Below are 22,704 nucleotides of genomic sequence, written 5' to 3' on the forward strand. Positions count from 1 at the left end.
GTGAGTCTGCACAGTGTCTGCACAGGTTATAAGTCATTATTATACTTCACTGAGCTGTGTTAAGTTGGTCCGGAAATAGGCAGCTAAAAAAAAAAGTTACTCGAATTCTTTCTGTCAAAAAATCATATCCCTTATCCTATGATTTTTTTTTAATATTAAATGCAGCAGCTTGGGTATATTATTCATTTTTTTCTTGCTGAGTCCGAATCAAGCTCTCCACGGATTTCTAGCTCTCTGTAAAAAAGAGTCTATTTATTAAAGTGTTTCCTGATTCTGGTGGGGGCCACGATTGCTGTTCACGCATTACTCCTAAATAAGATTAGCCCTTGTGTGTATATTGCTGCAATAGGAAGTTTATCAAGATCAAGAATTTTTAATATTTTTTCATTGAATGTGTGCCATTAACACAAAGCAGGGAAGGACTCGGGGCAAGAGAGCACTCGCAGTGCTGCATCTCACTGTAAACATACAGCTTTACAAGCCATTAGCCATCAAGGAGAGGGCTCTGACTTATAAAGTCATTCTCAGTCACTGAGGGGAGAGCTTAAACTGTGCCATACCTGCCCTGGGAGTGTCTGATGGGACAGTGTAGAGGGAGCTTTACTCTGCATCTAACCCATGCTGTACCTACCCTGGGAGTGTTTGATGGGACAGTGTAGAGGGAGCTTTACTCTGTATCTAACCAGTGCTGTACCTGCCCTGGGAGTGTTTGATGGGACAGTGTAGAGGGAGCTTTACTCTATATATAACCAACGCTGTACCTGCCCTGTGAGTGTCTGATAGGGCGGTGTAGAGGGAACTTTACTCTGCATCTCACCCATGCTGTACCTGCCCTGGGAGTATTTGATGGGACAGTGTAGAGGGAGCTTTACTCTGTATTTAACCCGTGCTGTACCTGTCCTGGGACTGTCTGATGGGACAGTGTAGAGGGAGCTTTACTTTGTATCTAACCAGTGCTGTACCTGCCTTAAGTTTAAGGGTACAGCATCCCCTGTATACAGCCCAGTGATGCTGGAAAAGTGATCCAGAGGCCTGGACAAATAATCCAGTAGAACATGGGTTCGAATCCCACCAGTGCAGTTTAACAATTTGAATTCAGTTTAAAAAGTCTGAAAATAAAAAGCTGGTATCAGTAAAAGTTTTAATGGAAAGCTAGATAATCACATGAGAAAGGAATAGAAGGTTATGCTGATAGGGTTAGAGGAAGAGGGTTGGGAGGAGGCTTATGTGGAGCATAAACACCGGCATTGACGAGTTGGGCCGAATGGCCTGTTTCTGTGCTGTACATTCTAAAAAAAAAGTGACCATTGTCATGAAATCCCAATTGGTTCATTAATGTCCTTTAGGGAAGGAAACCTGCAGTCCTTACCCGTTCTGGGCCTATACATGACTCTAGTCCCACGCCAATTTGCTTTAACAGCCCTCTGAAGTCTATATGGGTAGAACTGAAGAATAAGAAGGGAGAGATCACTTTGATAGGATTGTACTACAGACCCCCAAATAGTCAACGGGAAATTGAGGAGCAAATATGTAAGGAGATTACAGACAGCTGCAAGAAAAATTGGGTGGTAATAGTAGGGGACTTTAACTTTCCCAACATTGACTGGGACAGCCATAGCATTAGGGGCTTGGATGGAGAGAAATTTGTTGAGTGTATTCAGGAGGAATTTCTCATTCAGTATGTGGATGGCCCGACTAGAGAGGGGGCAAAACTTGACCTCCTCTTGGGAAATAAGGAAGGGCAGGTGACAGAAGTGTTAGTGAGGGATCACTTTGGGACCGATGATCATAATTCCATTAGTTTTAAGATAGCTATGGAGAAGGATAGGTCTGGCCCAAAAGTTAAAATTCTAAATTGGGGAAAGGCCAATTTTGATGGTATTAGACAGGAACTTTCAGAAGTTGATTGGGAGAGTCTGTTGGCAGGCAAAGGGACGTCTGGTAAGTGGGAGGCTTTCAAAAGTGTGTTAACCAGGGTTCAGGGTAAGCACATTCCTTATAAAGTGAAGGGCAAGGCTGGTAGAAGTAGGGAACCTTGGATGACTCGGGGGATCGAGGCCCTAGTCAAAAAGAAGAAGGAGGCATATGACATGCATAGGCAGCTGGGATCAAGTGGATCCCTTGAAGAGTATAGAGATTGCCGGAGTAGAGTTAAGAGAGAAATCAGGAGGGCAAAAAGGGGACATGAGCTTGCTTTGGCAGATAAGGCAAAGGAGAATCCAAAGAGCTTCTACAAATACATAAAGGGCAAAAGAGTAACTAGGGAGAGAGTAGGGCCTCTTGAGGATCAACAAGGTCATCTATGTGCGGAACCACAAGAGATGGGTGAGATCCTAAATTAATATTTCACATCGGTATTTACGGTTGAGAAAGGCATGGATGTTAGGGAACTTGGGGAAATAAATAGTGATGTCTTGAGGAGTGTACATATTACAGAGAGGGAGGTGCTGGAAGTCTTAACGCGCATCAAGGTAGATAAATCTCCGGGACCTGATGAAATGTATCCCAGGACGTTATGGGAGGTTAGGGAGGAAATTGTGGGTCCCCTAGCAGAGATATTTGAATCATCGACAGCTACAGGTGAGGTGCCTGAAGATTGGAGGGTAGCAAATCTTGTGCCTTTGTTTAAGGGCGGCAGGGAAAAGCCTGGGAACTACAGACCGGTGAGCCTGACATCTGTAGTGGGTAAGTTGTTAGAGGGTATTCTGAGAGACAGGATCTACAGGCATTTGGAGAGGCAGGGACTGATTAGAAACAGTCAGCATGGTTTTGTGAGTGGAAAATCATGTCTCACGAATTTGATTGAGTTTTTTGAAGCGGTAACCAAGAAGATAGATGAGGGCTGTGCAGTAGACGTGGTCTACATGGACTTTAGCAAAGCCTTTGACAAGGTACCGCATGGTAGGTTGTTACATAAGGTTAAATCTCACGGGATCCAAGGTGAGTTGGCCAATTGGATACAAAATTGGATTGACGACAGAAGACAGAGGGTGGTTGTAGAGGGTTGTTTTTCAAACTGGAGGCCTGTGACCAGCGGTGTGCCTCAGGGATCGGTGCTGGGTCTGCTGTTATTTGTTATTTATATTAATGATTTGGATGAGAATTTAGGAGGCATGGTTAGTAAGTTTGCAGATGACACCAAGATTGGTGGCATTGTGGACAGTGAAGAAGGTTATCTAGGATTGCAACGGGATCTTGATAAATTGGGCCAGTGGGCCGATGAATGGCAGATGGAGTTTAATTTAGATAAATGTGAGATGATGCATTTTGGTAGATCGAATCGGGCCAGGACCTACTCCGTTAATGGTAGGGCGTTGGGGAGAGTTATAGAACAAAGAGATCTAGGAGTACAGGTTCATAGCTCCTTGAAAGTGGAGTCACAGGTGGATAGGGTGGTGAAAAAGGCATTCAGCATGCTTGGTTTCATTGGTCAGAACATTGAATACAGGAGTTGGGATGTCTTGTTGAAGTTGTACAAGACATTAGTAAGGCCACACTTGGAATACTGTGTACAGTTCTGGTCACCCTATTATAGAAAGGATATTATTAAACTAGAAAGAGTGCAGAAAATATTTACTAGGATGCTACCGGGACTTGATGGTTTGACTTACAGGGAGAGGTTAGACAGACTGGGACTTTTTTCCCTGGAGAGTAGGAGGTTAAGGGGTGATCTTATAGAAGTCTATAAAATAATGAGGGGCATAGATAAGGTCGATAGTCAAAATCTTTTCCCAAAGGTAGGGGAGTCTATAACGAGGGGGCATAGATTTAAGGTGAGAGGGGAGAGATACAAAAGGGTCCAGAGGGGCAATTTTTTCACTCAAAGGGTGGTGAGTGTCTGGAACGAGCTGCCAGAGGCAGTAGTAGAGGCGGGTACAATTTTGTCTTTTAAAAAGCATTTGGACAGTTACATGGGTAAGATGGGTATAGAGGGATATGGGCCAAGTGCAGGCAATTGGGACTAGCTTAGTGGTATAAACTGGGCGACATGGACATGTTGGGCCGAAGGGCCTGTTTCCATGTTGTAAACTTCTATGATTCTATGAAGTGGTCTAACAATCCACTCAGTTGTATCAAACCGCTACCAACGGATCAAGACGGTGGCCCACCACCATCTTCACAGGGCAACTGTGTGTAATGGTACGGCATTCACTGTATAATAATAAATAACTTGCATTTATATAGCGCCTTTAACGTGGTAAAACATCCCAAAGCGCTTCATAGGAGCATTATCAGAAAAAAACTGACAGAGCCACATAAAGAGAAATTAGGACAGGAGACCAAAAGTTTGGTAAAAGAGGTAGGTTTTAAGGAGCGACTTAAAGGAGGAGAGGTAGAGAGGGGGAAGAGGCTAGGGATGAAATTCCAGAGCTTAGGGCTAATCCATGTATAATGGTACACCATCCCATGTATACAGCCTGTGTATAATGGTACAGCAACTACTGTACACAGCCTGTGTATAATGGTACAGCAACTACTGTATACAGCCTGCGTATAATGATACAGCATCCCCTGTATACAGCCTGTGTATAATTTTTTAAATTCATTCATGGATCTGGGCCTCACTGGCAAGGCCAGCATTATTGCCCATCCCTAATTGCCCTTGAGAAGATGGTGGTGAGCCGCCTTCTTGAACCGCTGCAGTAGGTAGGGAGTTCCAGAATTTTGACCCAGTGACGATGAAGGAACGGCGATATATTTCCAAGTCGGGCTGGTGTGTGACTTGGAGGGGAATGCACAGGTGGTGGTGTTCCCATGCATCAGCTGCCCTTGTCCTTCTAGGTGGTGGAGGTCGTGGGTTTGGGAGGTGCTGTCGAAGAAGCCTTATACACCCCCTGTGTATAAGGTACAAGTAATGGTACAAGTAACGGTACAGCAACTGCTGTGTACGGCCTATGTATAATGGTACAGCATCCCCTCTATACAGCCTGTGTATAATGGTACAACACACCCTGTGTGTAAAGGTATAACATGCTTTGTGTATAAAGGTACAACACACCTTGTGTATAAAGGTACAACATGCCCTGTATATAGTGTTGCTTCTTTTGCTATCGCAGAACTTTTCACAATGTTTAAAATGCCAACAATAACAAATTACATTTATATAGTGCCTTTAACATGGAAAAATCTCCCAAACGCTTCACAGAGGTGTAATCAGTCAATAACATGGAGATATTTGAAGGAGTGAGCAAAAGCTTGGTTACAGGTGGGTTTTATGTAGCATCTTAAAGGAGGAGAGGGAGGTGGAGAGATGGAGCGATTTAAAGAGGGAATTCCAGAGTGTGGGGCACAGAGGCTGAAGGTACGGCCTCTAATTGTGGGGTGAAGGGAGAGGTGATGCACAAGAGTTCAGTCAGAGGGACGGAAAGTTCAGGTGGGGAGCAGTTGGCAGGGGGGCGGCATTGTAGGACCGGAAGAGGGGGGCGTTGTAGGGCCAGAGGAGGTTACCGAGTTAGGGAGGACAAAGGATTGAAATGCAAAGATGAGAATTTTAAATTGGAGGTGTTGGGGGACTGGGAGCCAGTGTAGGTCAGCGAGCACAGGAGTGATGAGTGAGTGGGACTTGGTATGGGTTAGGATGCGGGCAGCAGAGCTTTGGATGAGCTCAAGTTTATGGAGGGTGGAAGATAGGAGGCCGGCCAGGAGAGCATTGGAATAGTTGAGTCTGGAGGTGACAAAGGTATAGGTGAGAGTTTCAGCAGCAGATGGCCTGGGACAGGGGCAGAGGCAGAAGGAGGTGATCTTTGTAATGGAGAGGTTATGGAATTTGAAGGTCAGCTCGGGGCCAAATAGGATGCAGAGGTTGCAAACAGTCTGATTCTACCTGAGACAATGGCTGGGCAGGAGGAAAGGTGGCAAGGCTACGGAGTTAGTGGTGGGAGCCAAGGACCAATGGCTTTGATCTTGCCAAAGTTTAACTGGAGGTAATTGTGGCTCATCTAAGACTGGATGTCAGACAAGCAGTTTGACAACACAAAGACAATGGAGGGATGAAGACAGATGGTGGAGAGGTAGAGCTGGGTGGTGTCAGCTTACATGTGGAACCCAACCCTGTGTTTGTGGGTGATATCACCAAGAGGCAGCATTTGGATGAGAAATATGAGGGAGTCAAGAATAGATCTTTGGGGGACTCCAGAGGTAACAGTGCAAGGTGGGAAGAGAAGCCATTGCTGGAGATGCTCTGCCTACAACTGGATAGGTAAGTGTGGAACCAGGCGAGTACCACTCAGTTGGACAACGGAAGAGGAGGATGGTGTGGTCAACCGTATCAAAGGCTGCAGAGAGGTCAAGGTAGGATTGTGCACCACAGCCAAAGTCATAGAGGATGTCTTTTGTGACTTTGATTTGGACTGTTTCAACAGTGTGGTAGGGACGGAAACCTGACTGGAGGGATTCAAACATGGAGTTGCGGGAAAGATGCGCACGGATTTGGGAGGCGACAACACGTTAAAGGACTTTGTAGAGGAAAGGGATGTTGGAGATGGGGCGATAGTTTGCAAGGACAGAGGGCTCAAGGATGGGTGGGAGGCTTCATCAGAACTTTCTGAAACTTCCAGCTGTTCGTTTTTAACCGCATATTATTGGGGTCCAAGTTGTGAGGGTTTGTGAGACCTGGCGTAAGTAGTTCCTATGCCTAGATCTTACCAATTGTAAACAATTTTACAACACCAAGTTATAGTCCAGCAATTTTATTTTAAATTCACAAGCTTTCGGAGATTTCCTCCTTCCTCAGGCAAATGTTTCAAGAGCTCCTTGAAGCCTACGCATTTATACATATAGAACAATACATGGTGTTTACAGACTGCCCCTGCAACTGCCCGTTGCCAAGGCAATCACCGTGTTCAGACAGAGAGGTGTCACCTGCAGAACCCCCGAATACACATTCAACAAAAAAACAAACAGGGAAAAAAAACAGAGAAAAAAAACACAGAGAGAAGCAGAAACATCCGGAAGGCAGAGAGAGCCAGCAAATGACCCATTATATTAAAAACAGATAACATTTGTTCGCTGGTGGGGTAACGTGTAGCGTGACATGAACCCAAGATCCCGGTTGAGGCCGTCCTCATGGGTGCGGAACTTGGCTATCAATTTCTGCTCGACGATTTTGCGTTGTCGTGTGTCTCGAAGGCCGCCTTGGAGTACGCTTACCCGAAGGTCGGTGGATGAATGTCCATGACTGCTGAAGTGTTCCCCGACTGGGAGGGAACCCTCCTGTTTGGCGATTGTTGCGCGGTGTCCGTTCATCCGTTGTCGCAGCGTCTGCATGGTCTCGCCAATGTACCATGCTCTGGGGCATCCTTTCCTGCAACGTATGAGGTATATAATGGGTCATTTGCTGGCTCTCTCTGCCTTCCGGATGTTTCTGCCTCTCTCTGTGTTTTTTTTCTCTGTTTTTTTTCCCTGTTTGTTTTTTTGTTGAATGTGTATTCGGGGGTTCTGCAGGTGACACCTCTCTGTCTGAACACGGTGATTGCCTTGGCAACGGGCAGTTGCAGGGGCAGTCTGTAAACACCATGTATTGTTCTATATGTATAAATGCGTAGGCTTCAAGGAGCTCTTGAAACATTTGCCTGAGGAAGGAGGAAATCTCCGAAAGCTTGTGAATTTAAAATAAAATTGCTGGACTATAACTTGGTGTTGTAAAATTGTTTACAATTGTCAACCCCAGTCCATCACCGGCATCTCCACATCATAGATCTTACCACTGGAACGAGCCCTCTAAACAATGCTCCCTGGGGCCGTACGATGGTGCAGCATATTAAGAGTCCTGGCATCTCAAATTGAGGGTGATGTGCTGATCTACGGAAGGCTGCGGTGGGACATTCTGGTGCTTCCATACAGTGAAGATGTGAGAGAGAAATAATCAGATGGAGAGCCTTCAGCAGGTTGCTCTCAGGCACCCTCTAGTGGGTGATGTCAATGCAGGTTATCTTCAGGCAGGAATGGTGCTGAACAAAAACACACAATTTCATTGCTCCAGGTTATGTTCTAAGCAAATGGTGTAGGAACTAAGAAATGATAGGGAACAAGTTAGGGTCCGCTGCACATTTTAAAGAGCGTTTATATCACTACCAAGTGCCAGCCTTTGCTCGGTGTTGGCTCAGCATTCCTGCCTCTGAGTCAGCAGGTTGTGGATTCAAGCCTTCAAGAGACTTGAGCACATAATCCAGGCTAGCACTTCAGTGCAGCACTGAAGGGAGTGCTGCATTGTCAGAAGGGCTGTCTTTCAGATGAGATGTTAAACCGATGTCCCTAATGCCTGTTAAAATGATCTCACTGTCCTATTCTAAAAGAGCAGCGACTTCGCTCAGTGTCCTGGTCAACAATCTCTCTCTCAATCAACACCACCAGATTGCTTTTGTAACAATAGTGACTGCACGTCAAAAAGTAATTCATTGCCTGTGAATGTAAAGTGCCGTATAATAGCAAGTCCCAGTAGTACAGCATCCTCTTCCAACATTCATGTACAAGTGAAGCTGATTAGACTATATGAGTGACAGCCAACGAATAAACCATGGGTTTGTATCATTGCAGTGCCCGGTGCTTTCCTCACACAACATCCATGTAAACTCAGCTTCCACTTACAGCTACAGGTTAGAGATTATGATGGGGGAAATCCTTGCTGATTTTTCCCCTCCCTCATTCAGGTACACTGGGCTCCAATTCCAGCAAGGCATCCGTCAGGAGTCAATGAGGATCAATTCCAGTTCAGGCCTCTACCACAAGGAGTCAATGGAGATTAATTCCTGTGCAGGCCTCCACCAGGAGTCAATGGGGACCAATTCCAGTACAAGCCACCAGGAGTCAATGGGGACCAATTCCAGTACAGGTCTCCACCAGGAGTCAATGGGGACCAATTCCAGTACAAGCCACCAGGAGTCAATGGGGACCAATTCCAGTACAGGCCTCCATCAGGTGTAAATGGGGACCAATTCCAGTACAGGCTTCCGCCAGGAGTAAATGGTGACCAATTCCAGTATAGGTCTCCATCAGGAGTCAATGGAGACCAATTCCAGTACACATCTCCATCAGGAGTCAATGGGACCAATTCCAGTACAGGCCTCCTCCACCAGGAGACACTTGGGGCCAATTCTAGTACAGACCCCTATCACTGCTCCAGCTAAAACCAGCTAACTAAAATATTTTTGACAAAAGTGCATTATTCAATAGGGAAAATGCCACTGACCTGCCATGGTTTTTAGGTACAGTTCATTCTGTAAACTGATCAGCAGCCCATCAAGATGACTTCCCCGCCCAACCCCTTCTAGTGGGGAACTGGAAAATGTTGACACATCAGAAGACGCTGAGCCTAGCTGTGTTAAATTAGAGTCTGAATGTTGGTTTTGACTACAGGAGTCATGGCTATAATAGTTTTGTCAAGAGTCCAAGACACATAACTACGTGCCATTAAAAACAATGGCAGTCCAAGTTTCAAAGAGCATGCCCTAGACACTACTGTGCTCGACATTCAACTGTTCCACAAGTAAATGAACAGATGTAGTTGGGTAGGGAAAGAGACAGAAGTTAAAGCATCACCATTTTCACACTTGCGGCAGGTTTTGCACCCTTGGAGTTGAACCTTAATCTTTGTTGACTCATGGAAGATGATGGGGGCAGGATGGTTGTTTTTTGATGAGCAGCTCTTCAACCCGAGATTGAATCTCCAAGCAAGTTGGTGGCTCTTCACTGATATGGGTAAGCCCCACCCCAACCACAGCTTTCTTCATACTTACAGGCAAGGGACATGCATCAGAAGCTACGCTTAACAAGGGAGCCTCATAAGCAGGACTATCCATTTTTATGGAAAGAGAATCACCATTCCAATCTTATCTTTTTATATAACAAAAAAAACACAACATCCTTAATGGGGGTTTGCCTGTCCAGATTCTATTTATTTTTTATTTAATGAGCACCTTTCTTTGCCCATTAAAAACATGGCATTTATTTTGCACCTGATCACATCTCTCAGACGTCTTAACACAATTCACATACAATAAATTACTTTGGCGTGCAAAGATTTGTTCTGTAAACATGGTGGGTATTTCGCACAAATCAAGCCCCCACCAACAGCAATGAGATGAATCTTTTTGGTGATGAGGGATGGCCAGAACTCCCTGCTCTTCTTCAAATAGTGCCGTAAGATCATCTGAACCAGTAGGAGAGGCAGACTTGGTGTAAAGTCTCAATAGAAGGCCTGCATTGCACTGCTTTGATACAGCTCTGAAGTGTCAGTCCAAGAGTTGGAGTGGGTCTTGAGCCCATAGCATTCTGACTCAGGAAAGTGACACCAACTGAGCCAAGCCAACCAACGCAGCTATATTCATATCTGTACAGTCATCAACTTGATCACCTCAATTGTATGTTAATTGAGGTCCCTAGCACTTTTGGGACTCTCTAGCTTCTTTTATATTGTTCATCTTTTAAGTCAGATTCTGGGAACCGACTTCCATTGTTTATGCAGTTAAATCCAATAGACTCAACAACAACTTGCATTTATATAGTGCCGTTACCGTAGTAAAACATCCCAAGGCGCTTCACAGGAGTGTAATCACACAAAAATTGACACCGAGTTACGAGATAATAGGACAGATGACCAAAAGCTTAGTCAAAAAGGTAAGTTTTCAGGAGCGTCTTAAAGGAGGAGGTGGAGAGGTTTGACGGCTGAAAGCACAACTGCCAATGGTGCAGCAAAGAAAATGGGGGATGCGCAAGAGGTCAGAATTGGAGGAACGCAGAGATTTCGGAGGCTTGTAGGAAGTTAGAGACAGGGAGGGGCGAGGCAATGGAGGGATTTGAAAATGTGGATGAGAATTTTTTTAAATTGAGGCGTTGCTGGACCGGGAGCCAAATGTAGGTCACTGAGCAGAGGGACGATGGATGAATGACTCATAGTTCCAGTTTTACCTAGGTCCAAAAGTCCACGACGAGTCTACTGAAACTGGATTTAACACAAACCCCATGCAAGTTTTTCTCTTGTAATGGAATCATAGAATGATACAGCACAGGCCATTCGGCCCATCGTGCCTGTGCCGGCTCTTTGAAAGGGCTATCCAATTAGTCCCACTCCATTGCTTTCCCCATAGCCCTGTAAATGATCCTGTCAAGTATTTATCCAATTCCCTTTTGAAAGTTATTATTGAATCTGCTTCCACCACCCTTTCAGGCAGTGCATTCCAGATCATAATTCACTGCATTCAATTTTTTTTCCCTCGTATCCACTGTGGTTCTTTTGACAATTACCTTAAATCTGTGTCCTCTGGTTACTGACCCTCCTGCCAGAAACAGTTTCTCCTTATTCACGCGATCAAAACCCTTCGTGATTATGAACACATCTATCAAATCTCTGCTTAACCTTCTCTGCTCCGAGGAGAACAACCCCAGTTTCTCCAGTCTCTTCATGTTACTGAAGTCTTTCATCTCTGGTACCATTTTAGTAAATCTCTGCACCGTCTCCAAGGCCTTCACATTCTTCCTAAAGTGTGGTGCCCACAATACTCCAGCTGAGGCCTAACTAGTGTTTTATAAAGGTTTCGCATAACTTCTTTGCTTTTGTACTCTATGCCTCTAATTATAAAGCCAAGGATCCCATATATCTTTTTAACATCCTTCTTAACTTGTCCTGCCACCTTCAAAGACTTGTGTACATACAGCCCCAGGTCTCTCTGTTCCTGCACCCCCTTTAAAATGTTTCCATCTAGTTTATATTGCCTCTCTTCATTCTTCCTACCAAAATGAAGCACTTCACACTTCTCTGCATTAAATTTCATCTACTATGTGCCTGCCTATTTCACCAGTCTATGTCCTCTTGAAGTCTGTTACTATCCTCAGTTTACATTTCTGAGTTTCATGTCATCTGCAATCTTTGAAATTATTCCCTGTATACCCAAGTCCAGGTCATTAATATATATCAAAAGGAGCAATGGTCCCAACACCAACCCCTGGGGAACACCACTGCACACTTACCTCCAGTCTGAAAAACAACCATTTACCACTACTCTCTGCTTTCTGTCCCTTAGCCAATTTCGTATCCACGCAGCCACTGCCCCTTTAATCCTATGGGCTTCAATTTTGCTAACAAGTCTATTATGTGATACTTTATCAAACGCTTTTTGAAAGTCCATATCCACATCAATTGCACTACCCTCAACAACCCTCCCCGTTATCTTTCAAAAACGTCTCAAAGTGCTTTCGATCCAACGCAGCCAATGTTATTGTTCCTAAAAACATTATAAGCAACTTAAATAAGATGCTGGCAAATCAACAAATACAGAAAAACTCAATTTCAATGGCCTTGGGGATCAGCGTTTGAAGAAACATCCTTTTGCATAGAGTTTTTCAAAGTGTGAATCATCTGTAGATGCCCATATTACACTTTAGGTTAATTCTTAGAAGACAAAAGGTTAGTTTATTAGCTTCCTCCTCTGCAACTCTTATGACATAAAGCTTGGGTTATAGAAGTCTGTAGCTTGTAGGAGGAAGGAAAGATTAAGGAAGACAAGGCAATCCACAGATTGACGAAGCTAGGTTTGGCTGACTGAGGGAGGTCGGTCTCGAGATTTGGCTAACTTGGCAGAAGCGGACTGATTTGGGAACTGGGGAATGCCGACTTACCTGGTCCAAAGGCTGAGCTAGGAATCACAGACTTGCATTCCAAAGCTGGGGGCCAGAGGTTCCTGGGAGCAAAATGGAGGCCGTTCTCCAATGGCCGGTTGACCGAACGTAAAATGTTGGGGGGGGGGGGGGGGGGGGGGGCATGACCCAACTGGTTGTAGGTCCTGGGAAAGAATGAATTAGAATAAAAGACAGTAGAGTCAATTTTCATCTTTACCATTTGGGCACAGAGCAGAAAGCAAAATCTGGCAGGGAAGATCGCAATGCTCCTTACAGAACCTGATGGATTTTCCTTCCTTTAATTTCAATGGAAAGGAAATCCAACGTGTGTACTTTCCTGTCCAAATATTCGTTTCCGTGCTCTGCCCAGATGATGCTTAACTCCCAACCGGTGAAGATGAAAATCTACCTCAATGTTGTCTCACTTTGAACATAATGAGGATGTAGGGAGGAAGAGTGTGCAGTAGTTGAAGATCAAGACAAATGCAGATTTTCTAAAAAAAAATGCTGGAACAAGTTGCATACTCCGATTAAATTAAGCCAATTTTTAAAACAAATGTGGCCTTATCCCCAGAGATTATCTGAGGTGATCCAAACACTCGCACCCTCTCAGGCCTGTGTCTCTGGTCCCTCTCATGAAAGCTGCTACAATTTCGTGAATCTGCCCCAGGCTTGAGATCATTCAGAGCTGGTTAAAACCTAAAGCAAGAGTCTGGTATTCAACAGTCATCTTTTGGGTTCATGTCCCCCCCCCACCCCATACAAGACACATACCCCAGTATTGACAGATAGGCCTTCCATGCCAAACGCCCAACATGAGCTGCCACTCACAGGATAGGCTTCCCGTACAAGGCACCCAACATCTCTTACCATTCACAGATTGGCTTCTTCAGCAATGCTGCCCTCCTTTCCTATTTCGGAACTACTACTTCAACCAATTTTTTCACATCTGCCTTAATTCAACCATCATTACAGTAATAGCTCATCTTAACTGGATCCCACTAGAACATCGTTCTTTCTATGGCAGGCGTACTTGTGTTGGGTTAATACTTCAAATCAAATCAAAACCTTTATATATAGACAAAGCGATGTAGTAGCACAGAGGCTTGACTCTCCCACTGCAGAGTCCCCAAACTCAAACATGTCTCCACAAGGGTGATGTCAGTAGGGCCATGTCCAGGCTATTCCCATACTTCAGAGATGCTGGACACATGGTCATTGTGGAGTCATCTAAATTATCTTCATTCATATCAGTACTCTGAACTACCACCACCAGTACTGGAATTCAGCAGCTGAAAGGGTAGCCATCACCAGCCAGTTCAGTGGTAACAAACTGCAAATGTCTCCTGTACTTAGTTACATCACAGGAGAGGCATGGTATTTGAGACATAAGAGTGGTCTTCCAGGGGCCTTGTGACAGACTTCAGTTGAGTATCTCCTTTCTGCTAAGAGATTAAGCAAAAAAACTTCTTGCTCTTTACTTGAGGTGGGGGGCGGATGGGAAGAGAGAGAAGAAAAGAGAGGGAGAGGATCACTTGACATTGGTAGTCTACTACTTTCTCCTCTGACTCCTAGTCAGCACACAAGACTGGAAGTCAGAAATGTCAGTTCCGTTCCAACCTACGCTTCCGGGCTCATCGGTTTGAATTTCACGGCCCAGAAGCACAAGAAATGTCATGTCGCGTACCTATTCCCCAACTGCTGATGCAAATACTTTCAGCTGTGTCACTTGCACATTGTGCATGAGATTCGCTTGTGGTTTAAATAAGGCACCACACTGGGGAGCTCTACGATATCCTTTGCCTCACTTGTAGAAGATTGAAAGATGACTGGTGCATGAAATGCTGCAATGGTCGAGACATAGGTACTCTTCTAAAGTTGGAGTTCCACACTTGGAGTACTTTTAAAAAAAATTTGTTCATGAGATATGGTCGCGGCTGGCAAAGCAAGCATTTATTGCCCATCCCTAATTGCCCTCGAGAAGGTGGTGGTGAGCCGCCTTCTTGAACCGCTGCAGTCCGCGTGGTGAAGGTTCTCCCACAGTGCTGTTAGGTAGGGAGTTCCAGGAGTTTGACCGAGTGACGATGAAGGAACGGCAATATATTTCCAAGTCGGGATGGTGTGTGGCTTGGAGGGGAATGTTCAGGTGGCGTTGTTCCCATATGCCTGCTGTCCTTGGCCTTCCAGGTGGTAGAGGTCACGGGTTTGGGAGATGCTGTCGAAGAAGCCTTGGCGAGTTGCTGCAGTGCATCCTGTGGACGGTACACACTGCAGCCACTGTGCGCCGGTGGTGAAGGGAGTGAATGTTTAAGGTGGTGGATGGGGTACCAATCAAGCGGGCTGCTTTGTGCTGGATGGTGTTGAGCTTCTTGAGTGTTGTTGGAGCTGCAATCATCCAGGCAAGTGGAAGGTATTCCATCACATTCCTGACTTGTGTATTGTAGATGGTGGAAAGGTTTTGGGGAGTCAGGTGGTGAGTCACTCACTGCAGAATACCCAGCCTCTGACCTGCTCTTGTAGCCACAGTATTTATGTGGCTGGTCCAGTTAAGTTTCTGGTCAAATGGTAACCCCCAAGATGTTGATGGTGGGGGATTCGGCAATGGTAATGCCGTTGAATGTCAAGGGGAGGTGGTTAGACTCTCTCTTGTTGGAGATGGTCATTACCTGGCACTTGTCAGACACGAATGTTACTTACCACTTATCAGCCCAAGCCTGGATGTTGTCCAGGTCTTGCTGCATGCAGGCATGGACTGCTTCATTTCTAGTACAGTTCTTGTCTCCATATAAAAAGGATAAAGGCACTGGAGAAGGTGCAAAAAAAGATTTACTAGGATAATACCAGAACTGAGAGATTATACCTATCAGGGAAGATTGAACAGGCAGAGGCTCTTTTCTCTAGAAAAGAGAAAGCTGAGGGGTGACCTGATAGAGGTCTTTAAGATTATGAAAGGGTTTGATAGGGTAGATGTAAAGAAGATGTTTCTACTTGTGGGGAAGACCAAAACTAGGGGCCATAAATATAATAGTCACCAATATTTCCAATAGGGAATTTAGAAGAAACCTCTTTACCCAGAGAGTAGTTAGCATGTGGAACTCACCATCACAGGAGTTGAGGTGAATAGCATACATGTATTTAAGAGAAGCTAGATAAACACGAGGGAGAAAGAATAGAATGCTAATAGGATTACAGGAGGCTCGTGTGCAGTATAAGCACTGGCCTGGACCAGTTGGGCCGAATGGCCTGTTTCTGTGCTGTAAATTCTATGTAAAGCAATCCGCTGGCAACAGAGTGAAATGAGCTATGCCAACCCGTGCTATAACTTTACCTGTGTTCTCCCAACACTGCTATCGCTCTTATGAGCACAGAAATTCACCCCGAAATTAATTTCGATACCTATAAGGAAACCTCCAGGCTTAAAAATAATGAACAACCAGACCATACTTTATTGTAGATATTCAGCTACAATTACAAAAAAACTATTAAAAGGTAAAATTGTGATCCATAAGGTGCAGAATGCAAATCTCTGCAGCGAGTTTACAGTATGACTGAGATATATTCTACGTCCCTTAAAGACTGCTGCAGCATGTGATGACGCACTTAATTTAGTTTCAATACATTTCGTATCCACTCCCATTCTGCTACAGATGCTTTAAAATCACACTATTTACAGTACAGCAAACGCCCGCAAATACTCAAAACGTCTCGCAAACACGCACTTTTTCTCTTTTAATAAGTCACAGTTATCATTCTGCTACAAAATACCAACAAAACAATATGTTTCTGCCGCTGACCCGCCGTTGCAACGAAGTTCGAGTGCATTAAAGTCATGTGTTGTACAGTGAGTGAGGGACTGCAGGCACACAATAGATAGCAAGTTAATCACCTTTTACAACAAAAAAAACCGTAGCAGTTATAACAGCAGCAAGGCCCAAACCAAAAAAAAATAAAAACAAATCTTTTTTTGTTAAGCATATTAGCATATACATTTCTCGTTTGAAATGAGGTAAAGCGTGGTGCCGAGTGCAATGCTCAAATCGTGCTACATGTATACAACAGCGAAGGGAAAAAGAATTGTGTTTTGTGTCTCGACAGAGACAAGGAGGAACTAATTTGCAGCATTGATTAGGACTTTAAAGTAATGTAGATAGTTGTTACAGTGAAAAAAAATATGGTTACATATTGAATGTAAATGCCAGAAATAGCCCACACTTCTGTTGATTTTTTAAAAAGTGGGACACACTTGATAATACTGGAAATACTCCCAAACTTGCGGTGCACTGTTTGACGTCAAATCCTTTGTAGCATTTCTTGCCAAGTAAAATTTTTTTTTAAAATGATATATAAAGATGAGCACTTGGCCAGGTATACGCCCGCAGATGGGGAGGTATTTTAAAAATTTGGGGTAACAACAGTGTGGAAACAGGTACAAATCCATTTTCTGGATCACGATGTGGATTAAAACGAGCCTGTGCCAATCAAAAAAGACAATAAACATGGGACAGCAGTTTTAAAAACAACACATTTTTCAGCTTATACATTAAAAAAAGTACCCTTTTCTTTTTTTTAAATCATTGCCAAGTTGACAGGCTAAAAGGCTTTACTTTTCTACCGGTTCTCCTCCACTCCAAATAAAGTGAGAAAGGAAAACGGGGCAGGATGGGATGTAAAACTGAACGCCCTAACATACGTGTTTCAAATTTCTACTTCCAATTCATGAGAACAACAAAAAAAACAGCTAGCTCTCAAAATTTGAAGCACATCATGGCGGTGAGCGGTGGGTGACAACTGCAGGTAACTTGAAAGGATTATCTAGAGCGCATCGGGACGAATTTCCCGAATGTCATTTAAAAAAAAGGTAAATTAAAAGAGGTATTATAGTTACAGTGCAAAAACAATTTTTTAAAAAACATTTCAAGCATAATATATAAAAACATAGCACCAAAAAAAAAACGAGAAATCAAACGCATGCAAATAAGAACTGAGGTATTCAAAGGGAAGAGCGCCTAATTGGTATCTACTGAAAACATAACCACTATTTCGAGCCGAGCCAAGTAGGATGCATCCTCTCTTTAAAAGCTTGTACGCTGAAGACTGGTTAAACGTGATCGTCTTTATCACAGGATTTTCTTTTCCTTGCCTGCGCGTGTTTTTTTAAAAACAAAGAATAAAACGATGGAACCCGAATGCAGCTTCCTTGCAAACACACAGCTTTGGTGTAAAAGTCAACTGTTAGATGCTATGGACAGACACCGAGGATAGTCGTGTGCATTGTGTGTGTGTATGTGTGTGTGTGTGTGTGTGTGTGTGTGTGTGTGTGTGTCTGTGTCTGTGTGTGCGTTTTCCCCACCCCTCTTATAAATGGAAAGGTGCTCATATTAATAAAAATAATAAAATAACCCTTTCATTTTTTTTTACAAAAAATCTGCAGCATATTTTTTTGAATGATATGTCTAAAGTTACTGTGTCATTAGAGCAACAGTTACTGTACTGCACCACCTACTGAACACTAAACGTTGCTAGCATTTGGAAGCATCGCACTCACAATCGTCAGCACAATGCACACTTTCCCCAAAGACCACATAGTGTAAATTTAGTTATTTCTCGCATCAAAAAAAAATTTCAACACCTCGACTATTTAAGTATCTGAAACCATTTTATCTGTATTAAAATATATGTGCAGCTGCCTCTAGCTCTGCAATAAGTTACACAGCCACAGCTCCAACGGAGGTCAGTCGAGGGCTGTAGTTAATTATCATACAATGTGTATTAAATGGGAATGTAAAATCAGCTATAGAAATGTATCAAAGGTTCAGGAAAACAAAACAAGTGGGGGTTACTTTCAATTAAGGCAAAACCCTTTTGATTAAATGCAAGAGACTCAATATGTGGCATTAAGTTGAACAAATGCTACTGAAAATGCCAGTCGCTTTAAGTGAAACCTGTTCCTATTAAATTAAGTGCAAAATAAGGATTGGGAATGCCATCTCAAAATGTGAAAGGATGACAAGGAAACAGGACAATACTGGCACACTTGCTCACTCTCTCTTACCAGCTCATACACGACAGTTTTACACACTGTGGCTGGACTGGCACTAGTGCACAGGTCGAGAATTTCAAGATTACTAAAAATGTGCAATCTAATAACTAATCGCTTTCCAGCATAAGCTTCCTGGCTCACTAAACACCAAGCAAAAAGCTTCCATTTAAGAAAAAAAATTAAGTAAACATCATAGGAGGACCTGACAACTGTTAAAATGCTTGCAAATGAATATAAAGCACTCTCGTGATTAATCTAGCAAAAGAGGAGGAGGAGGAGGGAAAGGATTGTGTTCGCGCAAGAACTTACTATATACTACGATTAATCCTAAATTATACTACTGTAGTACAAACACTTTACACCTTCATAGAATGACTGGCCCCACACTCAACTTGACCCAGTCTCGCTCGACGTGACCCCAGGTGAGCTGATGAAGAAGTGCGGGCTGGGCTGGGGGAGGGAGGACGGCCCTCAGCTGTTCTGCAGTGGAGGCTGGTTTGCCTTCAGGCTTCGTAGCGCCCTGCGGGCTGCCGCGGACTTGGCGATCCTGTAACTCCGGCCGACTCCTTTAAACTTTCCTTTACCAACCACCTCCACAGTGACGCGGACTTTGCCGTCATACGTTCTTTCTGCAGGGCTTTAAGAACGAGGGAACCAGCGGTTAAAAAACCAAGACATTAAATGGGAAGCTTCAATCAAACAAAATCAACATTTCAATGTAGTACAGGATGATCAGTTTAACATCCCTAACCCCCATCCCAAAATAATCAGGTAAAATTGGCCATCCCAATTTTTATAATCTTGCTCATTATGTATTTCAAAATAATAAATACATTATATAAAAATATATATAAATATAAACAGCCAACAGTGTAATGAGTGTTCATTAAATGAGGCTTGAACATGTGTACTGTTTGCCTCATGATCAGGAAGATTATATATAATGATAGGGTTAGAAATCTAGGACTCTGCTAATCTGAAATAGTGAGTAAGATTCCAATACATACACTCCAGATGCACTGTTTCTGTTTTTAACAAAGAGTTTTGGCATTACATATGCTGTGCACGCTTCATAGAACAGAGTCACACACACACACACACACACACAATAATTAATTTGCTATCTGGTTAGGGTAACCTATGCACAGAATAGGCTCGGAGATCCACGAGGGAGTTCCACCTCCTGCTCAGACTGCTGATGTGTGTAATTCAATAGGAAAATGCTATGGTTTCTCATTCTTGCAGAGCCTACAATGGTTCCTGGACTTTGGGGAAAAAAAGAAAAACTTCTAAGGTTGGAAATTTGAAACAAAGACGGAAAGAGGACAGCAGGTTGATCAACATCTGAACGAGAGGGGAATGTGTGTGGTAAAAGATCACACGTTAACCTTTGTATTCCAAATACTCATTGACCTGCTGCCCTCTTCCAGCATTTTCTATCCGTTGAATTTTATTACTGTTGCATGAAAAATACCATTCTATTTTGTGTCTTTAACCCCCACCCCCCCAAATCTGTGCCTCCCAGTTAAAAGGATGTAGCTCAGCAACAATTTGCATTTATATAGCACCTTTAACGTAGTAAAACATCCCACCCAATGTCATCACTAGGCGTATTTTGCACTATAGAAAAACACACTGAAGTCAATGTACTTCTTGTGGAATGCTCTTAATTCATCATCTCAGATTCCTTCCAGCACCAATCCCAGACCTCTTAAGCACCAAATCCTTGCAACAAAGAGATCAAAATGCTCTCCACCCATTAGTATATTAGGTACAATACAGGAGGAAGCCATTCAGCCCATCGTGCCTGTGCCGGCTCTTTGAAAGAGCTATCTAATTAGTCCCATTACTCTGCTCTTTTCCCATAGCCCTGTAATTTTTTTCCTCTTCAAGTATTTATCCAACTCCCTTTTGAAAGTTACTATTGAATCTGGTTCCATCCCCTTTCAGACAGTGCATTCCAGATCATTACAACTCGCTGCATAAAAAAATGTTTCCTCAGGTCACCTCTGGTTCTTCTGCGAATCACCTTAAATCTGTGACCTCTGGTTACTGACCCTTCTGCCATTAGAAACAGTTTCTCCTTATTTACTCAATCAAAACCATTCAAGATTTTGAACATCTCTATCAAATCTCCCCTTCACCTTCTCTGTTTGAAGGAGAACAACCCCAGCTTCTCCAGATAACTGAAGTCCCTCATCCCTGGTGCCATTCTAGTAAATCTCTTCTGCACCCTAAGGCCTTAACATTCTTCCTAAAGTGTGGTGCCCAGAATTGAACACAATACTCCAGCTGAGGCCTAGCCAGTGTTTTATAAAGGTTTAGCATAACTTCCTTGCTTTTGTACTCTATGCCTCCATAAATGCGACTTCATTTCGAGGACTTCATTTCCACATCGTTCACCTGAGGAAGGAGGTAGCCTCCGAAAGCTTGTGAATTTAAAATAAAATTGCTGGACTATAACTTGGTGTTGTAAAATTGTTTACAATCATCCATTAATAAGGCTCAGGATCCCACATGCTTTTTTAACAGCCTTCTCAACTTCATTGTCGCTGGGTCAAAATCCTGGAACTCCCTTCCTAACAGTACTGTGGGAGAACCGTCACCACACGGACTGCAGCGGTTCAAGAAGGCGGCTCACCACCACCTTCTCGGGGGCAATTAGGGATGGGCAATAAATGCTGGCCTCGCCAGCGACGCCCACATCCCGTGAACGAATAAAAAAAAACTTGCCCAGCCGACTTCAAAGAATTGTGTAATTGCACGCCCAGGTCTCTCTGTTCCTAAACCCCCTTTAAAATTGTACCATTTAGTTTATATTGCCTCTCCTCATTCTTCCTACCAAAATGCATCACTTCACTCTTCTCTGTGTTAAATTTCATCTGTCTGCCCATGTCACCAGACAGTCTGTCCTTCTGAAGTCATTTGGATGAGCACTTGAAATGCCATAGCATACAAGGCTACGGACCAAATGCTGGAATATGGGATTAGAGTAGACAGGGCTGATGGCCGGCGCGGACACGATGGGCCGAAGGGCCTCTATCCGTGCTGTATAACTCTATGACTCTCCTCCACATTGTTTACTACATTTCTGAGTTTCGTGTCATCTGCAAACTTTGAAATTATACTCTGTATACCCAAGTCGAGGTCATTAATATATATATTAAAAAGAGCATTGGTCCTAATACTGGGGAACACCACTGTATACTTCCCTCCCGTCTGAAAAACAACCATTCACCACTACTCTCTGCTTTCTGTCCCCTAGCCAAGTTTGTATCCATTTTGCCATTGTCCCTTTAATCCCATGGGCTTTAATTTTGCTAACAATTCTACTGTGTTGTACTTTATGAAATGACTTTTGAAAGGCCATATACATCAACCCTCACTATCCTCATCAACCCTCTCTGTTACTTCAAAGAACTCAATCAAGTTAGAGAAACATGATTTTCCTTTACCAAATCTGTGCTGACTTTATTGGCCCATACTTCTCCAAGTGCCAATTAAACTGGATTATTGCCTCTAAAAGTTTCCCCACCAATAACTTGCCTGTAATTGTCGGGTTTATCCCTCTCCCCTTCTTTGAATAGGGGTGTAACATTTGCAATCCTCCAGCACCATCCCCATATCTAAGGAGGATGGGAAGATTGTGGCCAGAGCCTCTGCAATTTCTACCCATACTTCCCTCAGTAACCTAGGATGCATCCCATCTGGACCGGGTGACTTTTCTACTTTGAGTACTGCCAATCTTTTAAGTACCTTCTCTTTATCTATTTTTATCCTATCCAATATCGCTACTACCTCCACCTTTACTGCTACAATGGCAGCATCCTCTTTTCTAGTGAAGACAGATGCGAAGTATTCATTTATTACTACAGCCATGCCCTCTACCTTCAGAAGATCATCTTTTTTGTCCCTAATTGGTCCCATCCTTCCTTTGACTATCCTTTTACTATTTATATGTTTATAAAAGACTTTTGGGCTCCCTTTTATGTTAGCCACTAATCTATTCATACATAACCAAGTTGAAGGGGCAAAATGACTACAATTGTACT

General features: G+C 43.5%; 1 protein-coding gene across 3 annotated transcripts in view; it reads right to left on the reverse strand.

The window, feature by feature from the left end:
• Positions 1 to 16,035: 16,035 nt before the first annotated feature.
• The window catches only part of dicer1 (dicer 1, ribonuclease type III), a 133,784-nt gene continuing 127,115 nt past the window's right edge, over positions 16,036 to 22,704 (reverse strand). For 2 of the 3 annotated variants that reach the window (XM_067992087.1, XM_067992088.1), the window contains exon 29: positions 16,036 to 19,289. In XM_067992087.1, coding sequence (XP_067848188.1) covers positions 19,124 to 19,289 — 166 coding nt within the window. In that variant the 3' untranslated portion in view covers positions 16,036 to 19,123. The remainder of the gene's footprint in view (positions 19,290 to 22,704) is intronic. The other variant, XR_010964259.1, reaches the window with a different exon arrangement.

The sequence above is a fragment of the Heptranchias perlo genome, chromosome 10 (genome assembly GCF_035084215.1).
Source record: "Heptranchias perlo isolate sHepPer1 chromosome 10, sHepPer1.hap1, whole genome shotgun sequence".
Taxonomy (NCBI): Eukaryota; Metazoa; Chordata; class Chondrichthyes; order Hexanchiformes; family Hexanchidae; genus Heptranchias; species Heptranchias perlo.